We start from the raw sequence: 17,283 nt of genomic DNA, 5'->3' as shown, positions 1-17,283 counted from the left end.
TGCTCTATATTATGATGATATATGCATTCAGGCTACTATTTTGGCAAAGTTTGTTTTAGTTTCTGCAATAGGGATGCTAATTATGTTGCTCATCATCTAGCTAAAGAGGCTGAGATTAACCCCTGTGTTTGGGTTGATGAGCCTCGTAGTTTCATAGTACCTTTTCTTGTGGATGATGTAACTACCATTTGAGTTCAATAAAGTGAGCCATGATGGCATTCTCTAAAAAAAATTGGTGTAGTAAAGAAGCAGCGATTTCTATGCTCCTCCACAATGCAAGAAAAAAAATCACGGGGAAAATCTAGGGTGCTCGAGAGCAAGAATTGAAACCAAGGGAGTTTACCCAGAGGTGGAACGATTCGCGATTGGCTAGTACGCTTTGGGGCAAATGAAGCACGATGGAGGGGCATGGTGCTGCTCCTCAGGAAATGGTGGATAAGGGACGACTGCATAGGGAAATCAAGAAGCACAAGGCACGTTCGGTAGCGGCGTTCTTACTACTGGCGGTGGAGACTGGAAGAATCAGGAGAAACCATGCCGCCGATGCCCCGCCACCTTGCACGGGGACGAGCTTCTCCTCGATCGCACGCGGCCTCCGCGTGTGCCCCCATAAGCCGTCGCTGATGACCCGGGCGAAGAGGAGATGGAGGGAGGGGGGCGCCGGCCGGGAAAACGGCGATGGGCAGGGTCCGAATGTGGGCGCAACCGGGGTTCGGAAGATGCGCACGGCCGGGAGGATTTTTATACTGGAGTAGGGCGGCGAAGCGGTTACATGAGGTTTGACCAGACACATGGAAAGGAGAGGGGATCATGAAATATCTGCAACCGATCAGCTGAACCGACGTAAAAATATTGAAATGTGGCCATCAAAGAATTCACCAGTCAAAGGCATGGGAACGTGCGTCTCACGGAGACCAAACCCACATAAACCGGCAACCGCCAGATTAGCGTGCAAAACGCCCGACCGGGTAAAAAGGATCAACCGTATTTTTTTTCCTTAAAAAAACAGGGAATTTGAGCCCTTAATGGCCTAAAGTCTTAGTTATTTGCATGTGCTACTGCATGTGAGAAATTGAGAATAAGGGTGGATCTTATTACTACTCCCTCCGTCCGAAAAAACTTATCAAAATGGACAAAAAGGGGTGTATCTAGAACTAAAATACATCTAAATACATTTCTTTTTATTCATTTTGATGACAAGTATTTCCGGACGGAGGAAGTACTAAAAAGGCTAAGAGTTTTGTGTGCTTCAGCAATGATGTACCTCCCGATGCAACATTTCAACCACTTAACAGGAACTGAACGGAACTGGGTGTAGCAAAGGTTTTAATGTACGTACGTATCTAATCAGAAGTCCATGCTATACAAATCCAAGCGTGGATGCATGCAGCATGCACGGCCTTTCCTCACTTGATGGTGGGGTCAAGGACGTGCCCCGCGAACAGGATCACACCGGACTCCTCGACGACGAAGAAGGCAAAGGGATGGTCAGCAACAAAGTCCACACGCGGCGCTGGGTTCCCTGCGCATCCGTAGCCCATCGTGTAAGTGGCCGCCGTAGCCTCGGTACCTTCCTCGTTCACCTCGATGACGGCCCTGTGGATCACCTGCTCCAGCGCCAGCTTCCTCCTTGCACCGTCCTCCGCCATGCATGTCGGATAGGTCGGCCTTCCCCAGCTCGAATGCCTCCTTGACGCCCATGTCCCGGAGAACGTCGTTCATCGACATGCCAAAGCTGGCCTTGAACTTAGGCAGCCGGAAGTCGCCGGCCTGGACCTTGCTGGTCGGCAGGTGCTCGCGCACAAACTCGGGGTTGCACGCGATCTTGTCGGTGAGCCGCCACAGCCCATCGCGCGCGTCGGGGAGAAGACACACATCGAGTAGATCGGCGCCGGCGTCCGCACTAGCTGGGGCGGCAAGAGGCGGCGCCCTTCCTCGTAGCGGAGCTGGAGCACCTTGAAGCCGTCGTGGCAGGCAATGCTGTGTGTGCCGAAGCCGCGCATGAAGGGCGCGTAGACGGTGCTGCCGTCGAGGCGGTGGAACTTGTCGTCCTTGGTGTCCTTCTTGTCGAAGGGCTTCGCCCACTTGCCCTTGAAGTAGATGGCGTTGGCGAGCACTAGGTCGGTGAGGTTGGACAACGCACCCCGGCCGACGAGGGAGGGGATGAGGCCGTTCGTCGACGCCGACACCCATGCGTTGATCTGCTCCCTTGCCTCCTCCGGCTGCACCACCAGCATGCATGCACGTTGGCGGTGGCATTGATGATCGATTGTATACAGAATTATAGATCACCGAATACAGATCGGTCATGGGGAAAACGGAAGATGCTGTTGCACTGACCTTTTCGTGGAAGTTGACGGCGCGGGCGACGGCCTTGAAGGACTTGGCGGCATCGCGGTAGGCGAGGCGGATGGGCATGGTCCGGTCATGCCACACGCCGCACGCGAAGCTGACGCGCGGGCCGCCGGTCCGGGACCGGCCTGCGAGGACCTGCTTGGTGAGCGCCCGGACGTGGCCGGCGAGGAAGTCCCGCGACGGCGCGCCGAGCACACCAAGCAGCTCGTCGAGGGTGTGGTCGCGGGCACCAGCGGCCACCAGGGAGAGCGCCGCGTAGACGGACAGCGGTGAGAAGACCAGGTTGCCGCTCCTGCCGGCATCGTCCGCGAGCCGCTTGTTCACGCCGAGGGCGAAGGCCGTCGCCGGCGGCGGCGAGGTCGACCTCGGCCTCCCTGCGGAACCATCGGCCTAGCTTCTGGAAGCGGCGCTGGGCGAACTCCTTCACAGATTCCATCATTGCCTTGCGTTGATGCTTGCGGATGGGGATTTATTTCTCTTGCGTTTTGATCAAGTCATGCAGTACTTTATAGCCTGACACTAGAGCCAGTTTGTGCCTTGGGTCATAAGTCATAACATAATCGAGCCCATTCTGACACTAAAATTTTAAGAAAACACAGCTCAAGAAATTAAAACAATAAATTCAGCAAAATGTTAGACTTAGGGCATCCCCAAAACCGACATTTGTGTCATCCAACCCGGGTCTGTATTGATCCGCCGAATGGTCTTGATATACTTTTTCCCGCAATCCCGAGACAAACTATAGGGGGCTTTTCAGGCATCCGGAATGCTGACACGTCTGCTCCTGACCGCCCTGGCCCAGCAAAAAAACCTTCATCGCTCGTGCTCGTTTCCTGCCCGAAATGTTCAGTGCTGCTGCATTCATGCCCAGCCAGAGCAGACGCGACCTCTCGCTGCCGCCGGCCGCCGGCACTGAAGCGATGCGTCGGCCGAGAGAGCGTCGCCCGCGCCGCTTCCTGGTGTGCGCGACCGCTCTGTGTTCAAAAGACACCATGGCCGTCTGCCACCCACATTAATGACATGTGGTTTTCGAGGAACATATTCCAGCCCCACCCGTCTGTTTGTCTGCCGCCAACCATCGCCATTCGACCATAGCCGCAGTCATCCTCCTCTCGTCCTTTTCTCCTCTCCACACCACCCCCACCGTGGCCTCCTCGCGCTCCAAAGCTCTCTCGAACGGATGATCGCCGAAGCAGAAGAAGGAGATGACCGCCATTGCTACCTACTGGCATGACAACCGGCGGCTGATGACGTCCCAATGGAGGACACGACTGAGAACGAGTCGGCGTCACCATCCTCACCGGCGTCACCCCCACTGGTGCATTGCACCATGACCATTACATGGACATGATGCGGGAGGAGCAGTTCCGGGAGGCGCAACCCAACACGGCCTACAACCTCCAGCTCCTCCACAAGCACCAACGGGCGGATGAGCAGCTCGCCGCCGGCAGGGCGATCGCGCCGGACATGGAAGTGGAGGAGCAGGTGGCGATGCTCGAGTCCTATCAATCTGCCCGCGAGATCCGGCTCCCCCACTGGTGGTACCACCAATGCCAGGAGGAATTGAAGGCTGACTAGAAGGAGTTTGATGAGGCGATGGACGCGGTGTGGGGTAAGACCGACGACGAGGAGGACACCACCAAGGTCGCGCACCGCCGCCACGACCACAAAGCCGGCACGTCCGCGGGCGCCGCCGACAGTGAGTAAGAGTAGTGCATGGTAGGTCGCCGCCGCTCGGGTTTGAAGAAGCCCTCTTCTCTTCCCCTCCGCCTGAAGTCAAACTTGGCGGGCTGACAATCATCAGCCTATTAGTCACTCAAGCTGCGGTGGCGATGATTGTGAAGGCAGAACTGGAGAGCGCCGAGGTGCAGCTGAAGAAGGCGAAGGTAAGTGCCGGAGCTTCAGTTCTTGGGGCTCATGGCCAAACATGGGAAACTAGTGTTTACTTTTAAGCTCACGTAGGTGTAGCAAAACTCTAAACTCAGCCCTTCGTGTTAATGGGCCCAAAGCGCAGCCCAATGAAAATAAACACTATTTTCACAAAATGAATTATCTGTTCTTTTTGTTCTTGAGCCCGTCGAATTAAAATTATAAAATGTATGTTCATACCTCCAAGCTAGATTATTTTCAGATTTTTCATAAGTCTTAACTTGTCCCTTTCACTTTTTTGTGCCAGCTAGCTCAACATATTAGTAGTAAATTAGTATGCACTAGATTATCCACTCAAAACCCTTGTGAGTAAATTTGCATAACCCATCACAACAATATTTGCTGTTCCATCAACCAAACACAAGCTAAATTTTGAGTTCATCAATCACACACCACACCAAGTTGATGCAAACCCAACACGATCTAATTATAAGCAAACACGAATTAAATCAACGTATATCAACTAGGTTCCATGTTGGGAGGGGCAGTTCCATGTCTTCGACTAGGCATGCAACTACATGTGTCTCTCCCGACAGCAACAGAATGTCTTCCACGCGGAGTGCAACTTTGTGGTGTTATTTCGGGGAGTCAACAGTTGCATGTCTGCCACAAGGCACACAACTGCAAGTGTCGCCCCCGACTACAACTTAGTGTGTTTGAGCGGGAGGTTCGTAATTGCATGTCTAAGTTTAGGCATGCAACTGCAAGTGTTGCCCTGGACTGCAACCGTATGTCTTCAACGCGGCTGCAACTCAATCCTGTTTTGTTTAGTGAGGGGAGGGGGTGCAGTTGCATGTCTGCGTCTAGATACACAACTACAAGTGTTGACCTCGACTGCAAATAAAGGTGTTTTAAGGTTTTTTTTTTATCTAGGAGAGGAGGAGAGCCATTGCATATTTGTCACTAGGCACACAACCGCAAATGTCGTCTTCGACCGCAACCCTATGTTGTTTTGTTAGGGTAGTTTCATGCTTGTCACTAAGCATGCAACTGGAAGTGTTGGCCCCGATTGTAGATGCATGTCTTCAACAGGATTGCCACTCAGTGGTAATTTGGGACGGTTGCATGTCTGCCACTACGCACGCTATTGCAAGTGTCATTTCCGGCTGCAATGACATGTCTCCAACGCGACAACACCTCAGTGGTCTTTTTGTCGAGGGAAGGCGGGCAGTTGCATCTCTACCACTATTTCTATTTTTTGTTTTTGTTTATTAGGTTTTTATATTTTCTAAATAACAGTGTTTTTTGTTTTAAAAAATGTCCCACCTAATTGCGCATCGTTGACATATACAACTGCAGTTGTTGTAACTGCATGCGACACTAGTAAGCGTGACTAGGGATGATTCGGTGTTGAGTTGTTTGGACGGTCCGATATGTGTGTTTTGAATTTTTCATGTATTTATATTCTATTTTTTCTTTCAAATTTATTTTTGAGTTTTGTATTTTGTGCTTTTTTCATAAATAGTGGTACTTTAGATTTTGCTTTTCACAGCGCCATCCGGTTGCTCACATGTTTGTTGCACGGGGTTGAATGTCCGTCGGACACGCGCAATTACATGTAATCCGCGTGCAACTTACATTTTTTTCCCTTTCAAAATAATTTTTAACCAATTTGCATTCTCGTCCGCCGCACATCGTTGCAAATCCGTCTGCAACATGCAACTAAATTATTTCCTTCTTTTCATTTTGTTATTTGTTTATTTTAGACTTTAAAAATTCATTTTGTTTTTATAAAATATATGAAATGATTTTTGAAAGATTTTTTTTTGACTAAAAGAGGTTTTCCCCTCCGATTTCCATTAGAGAAACCAAGCCAAAGGTTCAGAGCTAGTAGTCTATGACATGCCAGCCAGCAACCAACACAAACGATTTATGATAGAAATGATAAAAGAAAAGAGGAAGCAGGATGACACGAAGGGAAGGAATGAACCATCAGTGACGCTAGTGACAAAATCGGAACACTTAGTAGTTGATTAGAAAAAGCAACATGAAAATTAGACGCACAAGAACTCAGCCAATGACAGACAAGCCATATATAGAAAGCAAAAGACCACAGAAACTGAGCCTACAAAAAGCCAACAAAGAAAAATCACAAATGATAGGGCAGCAAACGTGCCGACGCATGCATAGTCTCAGTGAGTAATGCCAGACATACGAAAGGCTAGGTTTGGAAGTGGGGGGTGAAGGCGCCCACCCACTGTAAATCAGGAGGGGAGAAGGTTTAGTTGTTAGAAAGTTACGTAAAGCTTTGTAAAATCGTTCGTAGGTCTAGTATTATCAAGTCTCAATCCACTGAGCCTTAGACGAGTAATGCCACACATACATAGGTTTATACGGGTTTTACAAGCATGTGGGTTTTGATTGGAGATCAAGAGAGAGGAGGGGCCCATTCCTATGAAAATCAGGGGTTAGTTAAAAAAGGAATTCGAGTTTACGTGTAATTATGTGTAACTCTTTATACGTTTAGCATTACAAACCCTAAATCAAAAAAGCCCTCCATCACTTGATGGTGGGATCAAGGACGTGCCCCGCGAACAGAATCGCGCCTGACACCTCCTCGACGATGAAGAAGGCAAATGGATGGTCAGCCACGAAGTCCACACATGGTGCAGGCGGCCGCGAGTCCGGTGTGCATCCAAGACGCGTCATGCAAGTGGCGGCCGCCGCCTCTGTGCCTTCCTCGTTCACCTCGATGACGGCCCTGTGGATCACCTTTTCCAGCGCCATCTTCCTCCTTCCGCCGTCCTCCACCATGTCGGACAGGTCTGCCTTCCCCAGCTCGAACGCCTCCTTGACACCCATCTCCTGGAGAACGTCGTTCATCGTCATGTCGAAGGTGACCTTGAATTTAGGCAGCCGGAAGTCGCCGACCAGGACGCTGTTCCTCGGCAAGTGCTTGCGCAGAAAGTCGGGGTTGCACGCGATCTTGTCGGTGAGCCGCCACAGCCCGCGGCGCGCATCGGGGAGGAAGACGCACATCGAGTAGATCGGCGCAGGCGTGGGAGCTAGAGCCGGCAGCTGGGGCAGCAAGGGGCCGTGCCCTTCCTCGTAGCGGAGCTGGAGCACCTTGAAGCCATCGTGGCAGGCGATGCTGTGGCTGCCGAGACCGCGCATGAAGGGGGCATCGACGGCGGTGCCGTCGAGGCGGTGGAACTTGTCGTGCTGGGTGAGATACCCGGCGAATGGCTTCGCCCACTTGCCCTTAAAGTAGATGGCGTTGGCGAGCACCAGGTCGGTGAGGTCTGACAGCGCGCCCCGGCTAAGGATGGAGGGGATGAAGCCGTTTGTCGACGCCGACACCCATGCGTTGATTTCCTTCCTAGCCTCCTCCGGCTGCACAAGGAGCATAGCATGCATGCACGTTGGCAATGACATTAATTCATCGATCGTATGCAGATTACTTACAGGTCAGTCATCATGGGAGACGAGAACGGAAGATGGCGTTGCACTGACTTTTTGGCGGAAGTTGACGGCGCGGGCGATGGCCTTGAACGACTCGGCGGCATCGCGGTAGGCGGGGTGGATGGGCATGGTCCGGTCATGCCACACGCCGCAGGCGAAGCTGACGCGCGGGCCGCCGGTCTTGGACTGGTCGGTGAGGGCCTGCTCGGCCAGCGCGCGGACGTGGCCGGCGAGGAAGTCCCGGGAGGGCGCGCCGAGGACACCGAGCAGCTCATCGAGGGTGCGGTCGCGGGCGCCCGCGGCTACCAGCGAGAGCCCGGCGTAGACGGACAGCGGCGAGAAGACCAGGTTGCTCCTCCTGCCGGCGTCGTGCGCGAGGCGCTTATTCAGGCCGAGGGAGAAAGCCTGCAGGCCATCGCTGGGAACGGCCTGATCGGCGTCGGCGTCGGCCTCCGTGCAGAACCATCGGCCTAGCTTCGGGAAACGCCGGAGGGCGAACTCCTTCATAGATTCCATCTTATCTAGCGTCGATGCTGGCGCATGGGGAATTGATTTGCGTTTTGATCAAGTCATGCAGTACTTTATAGAGGCTGTTTGCCTGCCTTGGGTAATAAGCCACGACAACATTGGGCCCATTTTTTGAAACTAAAATTAAAAATACAGCTCAAGGAAAAAAAACAAGAAGTTCAGCTCGCATAGTGTTAAAGGGCTAATCCACAGCCCAATAAAACTAAGCACTATCCATGAAATAATTTTGAAATGTCTCAAAAAAATTGAAATGTCTCAAAAGAAAATGAACTAATTTTGAAGCCCATAAGTTGGCTAGGCTAGGTGTCACCCTCCCTCAGGGTAGGCATACTTTTTTCCGATAAAGCACGCTTTTATTAACTCATAATGCAGCATCAAGAGGGTACAAATTATGATGAGCAACACCCGGCCTCTGCATAGTTATGATGCACACAACCAAACACAAACAGTCTGAAAAAACCCAAAAAAAAACTAACATATCGGCACTAGTAGAGTCAAATAGGACCGTCACTATGCGTATGTCGAAGGAGGTGATGGATCGATATGAAGGTTGTGCTGCCAACCATGTTGGAAAAATCCCCTCCATGGCCACTCGCTCCAATTACGTACACACCACTTTGAACAACGCTTGGATCTCCGTACGGTGAAACATAGACCGAGTACGAAGTGATTGTGTACAATGGAAAGTAACCTGCAACGGAGAAGAGTTTTTGTCATTAAAAATTAGATCATTTCAACATAGCCAAAGCGAACATAATAAGGCATACACTCCCATCCTTATTTGCGTTTTGAATCTATAAGGAATACCGTCCAGCCAATGACCAATAATATTGGCAACACCTATGGGTGGATAAAGCTTATATGCTATTTTAATGATTGACCACATAGAACGCGCAAACTTGCACTGAAAAAAGAGGTGTCTAATTGTCTCGTCATGAGTACAAAAGCTGTAGTTCTTGCTTCATTGTCAGTTGCGACGGGCGAAGTTATCTTCATTTTGCAGGTAATTTGTTGCACCCTCTTGCGTTTGGTGAACCCCGGCACAAAGGAGGTCATTTATAGCTTGATCTTACAACCTATGAAGTGCTTCATGCTGCCTATGTTTGCAAAGTGTGTATGTGTTGCAACTTGCATGATGAATAAATTGTTTGCTTGGGGTACCTCTCAACATGACACCATTCTGGCCCCTCCCAGTTCTTGGATCCTTTGGAGGAATATCAATGAGGATGGAATTGTCATGCACATCGAGTAAATTAGCAAGTACAAAAATAAAATCTCGCAAAGATTCATCACCATGCTTGTGTGTGAAAAGTATATCACACAATTTGAGCAAGAGTACCAATGAGTATGAAAGTGCTTTCTCATTCAGTGCCCCGAAGAGGAATGACATTCCCAAGAAGCACCGTCATGTTGATCGTCTGATGAAGGGGCTCAAGATGCTGGGAAGACCTATCATGGTGGATGAGCTCTCCCTCATCCGGGTGGGACCGGTGAGGATGAAGTTTGGATGCAAAGCCCCTGACAAGATGAACGGTTTCGTGCAAGTCTGGTTTAACCATGAGGGATTCGATATCAGGGTTGAGGTGGAGAGGCTCCCAAAGCGCCCTGGAGACGGGCCAGTGGCGCCTGGCTCTGGCAACGCACCCTCCCACCCGGGCGACAAGAGTGTTGGCCCGCCTGGTTCGGGGACCGGGGGGACGGCTGGGCAGCAGCGGACTGATCCCGGGGCCCAGGGAGGGCAAAACATTGGCAACGGTGGCCGTTCTATGGATGTGGACATGGCCTGCCGTGAGGACGATCCTGAGGACAGTATGCCGGACACGTCGATTGACACGGAGGCTTGGAATCAACTAGGCATCAAAGAGCTAGTGCTCTACGCGGGGAAGGAGGGCGCTGAGCCTGAGTCGCTTGCGATTTCGAACACGGCTAGGAGCAGTCCGCCTCCGTCCCGCGCTCTGGTGGGGGTTTTCAATCAGGTTGGTACGTTGGCGCTGCCTGTCGCTGGTCGTGATGTTTCTGCGGTCGCCCCGGCCTCCCCCAGTCAGCTAGGCTCTGACACGGGCATGGTGCTCAATGAACCTTCCATTCGCACCCCGCTGTAAAGCCGCCGTAGCTCGGGGGGCTTCGGACGGGCACCCAAGAAGTCGGTCGGGCGGAAGCCATTGGCCAACCAAGCTGTGATGTCCCTCCCTTCGCCTGTGGCGCCAGCGTGCGTGGATTTGCAGGCTGCGCTGGGTGCTGCGGGCACGTTGACCAAGGCAAGGCGCTCCCGAGCCTCCCCGGTCTCTCAACGTGCTCCAAGTGCTCGGGCCAAGGCGGCGCTGGGTGACCTGTCTTCCCTGGAGAGTGCGCAGCTCCGCCTGGCGGACAAGAATCTTGAGACTTCAGGTAACCCCCTCCCTCCTTTAAGATTTTGAACGCGTTTACAGATCCAAAACTTGTTTCTATCCTAGACGACAGCGGTTTTGAGATAGGTGCGGAGCGTGGTGAGCTTGTTTCCCTTATTCGCGCTCACGAGGATGCCCAAGTGGCTCTGGCTGAGGCAGCTGCAGTGGCCAAGGCCAGGGAGGCCAACGCCACGGCGCTGTCGGCCCTTGGATCTTCAGGGATTGTGACCAACTCCATACCGTTAGTCTTGTCGGAGGGGGCTGCTGAAACCAGGGAGGATGACGCAGCGCCCTCGACGAGTCGCGCCCCGCCTAAAAAAGGTGTGGCAAAACCGGTGACCCCCAGAGGGGTTCGCCTCCGCAATCGTATTATTTGATGCGATACCTATTCTGGAACATTCGGGGTTGCGGGCACTCGGGTCGCCGCACGCAACTAAAAGAGTATATTGCTCGGGAAAGGATTGACGTAGTGGCGCTTCAAGAAACGATCAAAGCTGATTTTTCTTATCGAGACCTTGCGGCATACGCCCCCCTTCATCGTTTCGTGTGGGGCTGGGTTCCCTCCTGCGGCCACTCAGGCGGTCTTCTTCTGGGATGTAATTCTGATGTGTGTGGTGTTGTAAGTTGGGACATGGGCTCGTTTTTCATTTCTGTAACGATCCAGCATAGGGTTTCTTTGGCTACCTGGGCGATTGTTTGTGTTTACGGCCCGGCAGACCACTCGCGCGCGGCAGATTTCTTGGGTGAAATCCAAGACTTGGTCGGGGCCAAGCAAGCCACTGATATCCCCATCGTTCTTGGGGGCGATTTTAACCTTATCCGCTCGGGCACGGATAAAAACAACCGCAACATTGACTGGCCTAGAGTTTCTCTCTTTAACAATGCCATTGCGGCTTGTGCATTGCGGGAAATTGCTAGGACAGGTGCTAGATATACATGGACTAACAAGCAACTCGCTCCGGTGTGCAATGTTCTTAACCGAGTGTTTGTTACGGCAGATTGGGAAGTGATCTTCCCCATGTGTACGTTGGTCGCTGAAACGCGCATCGGATCGGACCATGTGCCGCTGATCTTGGCCTCTGGGGAGGATAGGATCAAGCGAAGCCCACGCTTCTACTTTGAAACTGGGTGGTTCGAGGTAGAGGGTTTCGGCCCCATGCTCATTGCGCGCTGGGAGCAAGCAAGGGCTGCGGCTGGTCGCTCCAGGAGTCCTCTAGACACTTCGGTTTCGGCGGCCGGTGCGCTGCGTGGTTTCCTCTGAGGATAGGGTGCAAATCACGGGAGTGAAGCTAAACGCGCAAGGGAAGCTATTATCGAGGAAATTAAAGCCCTAGACGTGCAAGCTGACTCCAGAACCTTTTCGGAAGCAGAGTGGGCTAACCGTTACGCCCTCGAAAACCAAGTGCTTGCCATCCTCAGGGAAGAGGAGGAATATTGGCGTCGTAGGGCGGCGTCAAGTGGATTACTAAGGGTGATGCGAATACGGGTTATTTTCATGCCTTCGCCAACGGCCGCAAATGGAAGTGCTCGATCTTGAGATTACAGTCTGAGCATGGGCTGCTGGTCAGTCAAGCCGAGATTTCGGCCCATATCTATGGCTTCTTCCTTAACTTGTTGGGAACAGCGGAGGAGAAGTCCATGCGCCTTCGTGCTGACTTCTAGGGGGAAGAGTCACGAGTGTCGCAAGCCGAGAACGATGCCTTGGCCTTGTCCTTTTCCATTGGGGAGATTGACGATGCGCTTGGCTCGATGAAGATTGATACTGCACCTGGGCCGGATGGTTGGCCTGTGGCTTTCTTTCACCGCTTTTGGCCTGCGCTCAAGGAAATTTTCTACGATATTATCAACGGCTTTGCGCTAGGTACGGTAGAAATCTCGCGCCTTAACTTTGGTGTCATCAGCCTCATCCCAAAAGTTAAAGGGGTCGATTCTATCAAGCAATACCGTCCCATTACTCTTATTAACGTGCCGTTCAAAATTTGCTCCAAGGCCTATACGACGAGACTTGCCCCGATCGCACAGCGCGTGATTGATCGTAGCCAGTCGGGCTTCCTCAAAGGCCGCAACATTCTCGAAGGACCGGTAGTATTACAAGAGATTGTCCACGAGCTTAAATGCACAAGGCAGCCGGCCGTGCTCCTTAAGCTTGACTTCGAGAAAGCCTATGACCGAGTGAACTGGGAGTTCATTCGCGAGGTACTGATTCGGAAGGGATTCGAGTCAGGTTTTGTGCACCGTATCATGCAAATATTCTCGGGGGGCCAGACTGCGGTGTCGATCAACGGAGAAGTTGGGAACTTCTTCCGCAACAAACGAGGTCTCAGGCAGGGAGATCCTTCCTCGCCTTTGATCTTTAACTTTGTTGCGGACGCCCTTTCGGCCATGGTGAACAAGGCTAAGGGCGCCGACAACATTCGTGGTGTGGTGCCTCACCTCATCCCCGGAGGGATCACGCACCTCCAATATGCGGACGATACTCTGTTGCTCTTCGAGCTGTTGACTGATACGTCCATTTTGCATCATGCTTTTATATTGATATTTATTGCATTATGGGCTGTTATTTCACATTATGTCACAATACTTATGGCTATTCTCTCTTATTTTACAAGGTTTACATAAGGAGGGAGAATGCCGGCAGCTGGAATTCTGGGCTGGAAAAGGAGCAAATATTAGAGACCTATTCTGCGCAACTCCAAAAGTCCTGAAACTCCACTGAAGTGATTTTCAGAATATATAAAAAATATCTAGCGGAAGAAGTTCACCAGAGGGGGCCCCACCTGGTCAGGAGGGTGGGGGGCGCGCCCTACCCCCCTGGGTGCGCCCCCTACCTCGTGGGCCCCCTGGTGGCTCTCCGATGCCCATCTTCTGCTATATGCGGTCTTTCGTCAAGGAAAAAATAGGAAGCAACCTTTCGGGACGAAACTCCGCCGCCACGAGGCGGAACCTTGGCGGAACCAATCTAGGGCTCCGGCAGAGCTGTTCTGCCGGGGACACTTCCCTCCGGGAGGGGGAAATCATCGCCATCGTCATCACCAACGCTCCTCTCATCGGGAGAGGGCAATCTCCATCAACATCTTCACCAGCACCATCTCATCTCAAAACCCTAGTTCATCTCTTGTATCCAATTCTTGTCTCCAAGTCCGGGATTGGTGCTAGTAGGTTGCTAGTAGTGTTGATTACTCTTTGTAGTTGATGCTAGTTGGTTTATTTGGTGGAAGATCATATGTTTAGATCCTTTATGCATATTATTACCCCTCTGATTATGAACATGAATATGCTTTGTGAGTAGTTACGTTTGTTCCTGAGGAAACATGAGAAGTCTTGCTATTAGTAGTCATGTGAATTTGGTATTTGTTCGATATTTTGATGAGATGTATGTTGTCTAGCCTCTAGTGGTGTTATGTGAACGTCGACTACATAACACTTCACCATTATTTGGGCCTAGAGGAAGGCATTGGGAAGTAGTAAGTAGATGATGGATTGCTAGAGTGACAGAAGCTTAAACCCTAGTTTATGCATTGCTTCGTAAGAGGCTGATTTGGATCCACATGTTTCATGCTATGGTTAGGTTTACCTTAATACTTTTGTTGTAGTTGCGGATGCTTGCAATAGAGGTTAATCATAAGTGGGATGCTTGTTCAAGTAAGAACAGCACCCAAGCACCGGTTCACCCACATATCAAATTATCAAAGTACCGAACGCAAATCATATGAACGTGATGAAAACTAGCTTGACGATATTCCCATGTGTCCTCGGGAGCGCTTTTCCTTATATAAGAGTTTGTCCAGGCTTGTCCTTTGCTACAAAAAGGATTGGGCCACCTTGCTGCACTTTATTTACTTTTGTTACTTGTTGCTCGTTACAATTTATCCTATCACAAAACTATCTGTTACCACTTATTTCAGTACTTGCAGAGAATACCTTGCTGAAAACCGCTTATCATTTCCTTCTGCTCCTCGTTGGGTTCGACACTCTTACTTATCGAAAGGATTACGATAGATCCCCTATACTTGTGGGTCATCATTGACCATAGTGTAGCCTCGATTAAGCTCATCCTCCTCGCTTTCGAGATCATCTCAGGCCTGAAGATCAACTTTCTAAAGAGTGAGGTGGTAGCCATTGGGATGGACTCTCCCCTTGCCACCCGTACTGCCAACCTGCTCAACTGCAAGCTAGGGAGCTTCCCAATTAAGTACTTAGGTCTCCCCATATCGGACAAACACATTTCGATTCTAGAGTGGGAACCTTTGTACGGCAAGGTGGCGAACCGGGTTAGCCCTTGGCGCGGCAGGTTTCTATCTTCAGCGGCCAGGCTAATTCTGACAAACACTAGTCTGTCCTCTTTACCCATGTTTACTATGGGCATGTTCTTGCTGGCCGACGGGGTTCATGCCAAGCTCGACACTCCTCGTTCCAAGTTCTTTTGGGAAGGAACTGGGACAAAAAAGAAATACCACCTGATCAAGTGGGCGGCCTTGTGCTGCCCCAAGAAATTTGGTGGCCTAGGGATCCTAAACTCCAAACTCATGAATGTTGCGCTCCTCACCAAGTGGATTTGGAAACTTTCCCAGAACGAACAAGGGCTTTGGGCGGATATCCTACGTGCTAAATACTTTCCCGTGGGGAATTTCCTCACCTCTAAGGCTAAGGGATCGCCTTTTTGGAACGGGATCCAGGCCGTTATGCCTGCCTTCACGTTAGGAGCCAAGTTCCGCGTTAATAATGGCAACTCCACGAGGTTCTGGCTCGACCATTGGCTCGGTGCGGAACCTCTTTGGCGCAGTCATTCTGTCATTTACCAATTAGCCACTAACGTTGACATTCTTGTGGCCGATGCGCTTAGAACAAATCCTTCCGCCATTTCTTTCAAAAGACCACTCCTCGTCCACGAACGGGCATGTTGGACGGGCTCCTAACTGCTTTGGATGGGGTGGCTCTTTGCTCCGAGGCCAACACGGTCTCGTGGTCCCTTTCGAGCTCCGGGAAGTTTACAGTTCAGTCTTTATACAACAAGCTAACTGAGGGACCGACCCTGGACATAGCTAGGGGGCTATGGAAAGCGTCTATTCCACTGAAGATCAAAGTTTTTCTTTGACAAATGTTTCGTGACCGCCTCCCCTCCTCTAACAACATCGCTATAAGGCACGGCCATTCTGATGGGACTTGTGCATTAAGTGGGGCGCACGAAGATGCTAACCACATCTTCTTCAAATGCCACCTTGCCTGATTTGTTTGGAGCACCGTTCGCGAGGCGTTTGCGCAGAATTGGAACCCGTAATCGGCTTCGGACCTTCGTGGGATCCTTCTCGCTCATAGGGGTCGTTTTGGGCGGGTTCTGTGGAGATGCGTAAGGGCGCTGTGCTGGGCCTTATGGACCACTCGAAATAAGATGACTATTGAACACAAGTTTCCTACTCACCCTGCTGACATTATCTTCAAATATCACTTGTTTCTCCAGACATGGACACCATTGGGGAAACGGCGTGATGCAGACCGGATGACGGAGGCCATGGAGCGGATCCGCATAATTCAGATTGAAGCCTGTCACTAGGATGCTGCTAGCTGTGTTATTTTGGACTGGTTGCTTGGGAGCTGTAGTTTCTTCTCTATCTTTAGCAGGCTCAGTCCGGTTGCATGTACCGTACTTTGGCTACGGCCATTCTCTTCTATTGTAGTACTGCGTTGAACTTGTTGGATGCTGCCTATTGGTGGGCTTTATTAATTTAAAGCCGAACGCTCCCTGCGTTTTCGTTCTAAAAAAAAGAGGAATGACATACATCTTCTATGCGAAAAGTAGATCACCTAGGATTTTATCAGCTTCATTTGTTCCTGAATCATAACAAGACTGTTTGACAGAGGTAGACAGGTCGTACACAACTTATCATGTATGTACGACCTGTGAAGTTGGTGGACTTTGCAATCGGGTCTAATCAGTCAATGTCGGTGGCTGATTAGCAGCGTGGCTGCACACTCCACAAACTTATGTGACTAGTCACGCGCACTTCTCAACATATGTGACAACTTGTGAGACCACAGGTTCCAATATGGCATAACATTATGGCGGGTGATAGGCGCCGGCGGACCGGCCTAAATTTGGGCCGGTCCACTTACAGCCATACGATTTGGATGATGCTAACCGTACGATGCACTTAGTCTTGATTAAAAACGGGCCGGTACAAAAAAGATTCCCCTACATCTCGTTGCTCTTTTCGTCTGGCCAGCCGCACAAGCTCTCTATTTGCTGTCCTCACCTACCGCCTCGTCGCCGGCCATCTCCCTCGCCGGTGCCGGCTGTCACCCTCGCCGGCGCCGGCCCTCGCCCTCGCCGGTCTTCCTGGTCGTTGGTTGCAGCATCAAATGGTGGGAGAAGTAAAAAACACGGTGGAAGCAAAAACCTGCGCCGGTTTCAGCAAAACAAAAACACGCTGGCAGCAAAAAATGGGACACTTGTTCTAGCAAAAAACATAAAATGTGTGGAAGCAAAGAAACATGAGATGCCGTTCCAGCAAAAATAAAATATGGTGGAAGCAAAATGAGACGCGGTTCCAGCAAAGCCAAGACGGTGGTAGCAAAAATTGGGTTGGTTCCAGCAAAATCTGAAGACGGTAGTAGCAAACATTTGCGATGGTTGCAGCAAAAAACAAACTAGTTCCAGCATTGCACTTCGCGGTGTAGCACCTCC

At 51.0% G+C, this 17,283-nt stretch overlaps 1 protein-coding gene and 1 pseudogene across 1 annotated transcript; both read right to left on the bottom strand.

The window, feature by feature from the left end:
* Window positions 1-1,406: 1,406 nt before the first annotated feature.
* Window positions 1,407-2,791, bottom strand: LOC125534768 (putative serpin-Z5; annotated as a pseudogene).
* Window positions 2,792-6,783: 3,992 nt separating this feature from the next.
* Window positions 6,784-8,202, bottom strand: LOC125534769 (serpin-Z2B-like). Its single transcript, XM_048697880.1, has 2 exons — window positions 7,738-8,202; window positions 6,784-7,617 (listed from the first exon to the last, which is right to left on the bottom strand). The coding sequence occupies exons 1-2, from the start codon at window positions 8,200-8,202 to the stop codon at window positions 6,784-6,786; spliced, it is 1,299 nt and encodes a 432-aa protein (XP_048553837.1).
* Window positions 8,203-17,283: the final 9,081 nt, after the last annotated feature.

This window comes from Triticum urartu, chromosome 2A (genome assembly GCF_056163025.1).
Source record: "Triticum urartu cultivar PI428250 chromosome 2A, HENAU_Tu73, whole genome shotgun sequence".
NCBI lineage: Eukaryota > Viridiplantae > Streptophyta > Magnoliopsida > Poales > Poaceae > Triticum > Triticum urartu.
Note: the sequence above shows the minus strand (reverse complement) of the source record. Positions and strands in the feature narration are given on the sequence as shown.

What these genes read in the sequence shown, in the direction of transcription:
- LOC125534769 (XM_048697880.1), bottom strand. Translation starts at nt 8,202, where the DNA reads ATGGAATCTATGAAGGAGTTCGCCCTCCGGCGTTTCCCGAAGCTAGGC. An exon ending in CCGTCAACTTCCGCCAAAAA is followed by an intron (nt 7,618 to 7,737) that starts GTCAGTGCAACG and finishes CTCCTTGTGCAG; the next exon opens with CCGGAGGAGGCTAGGAAGGA.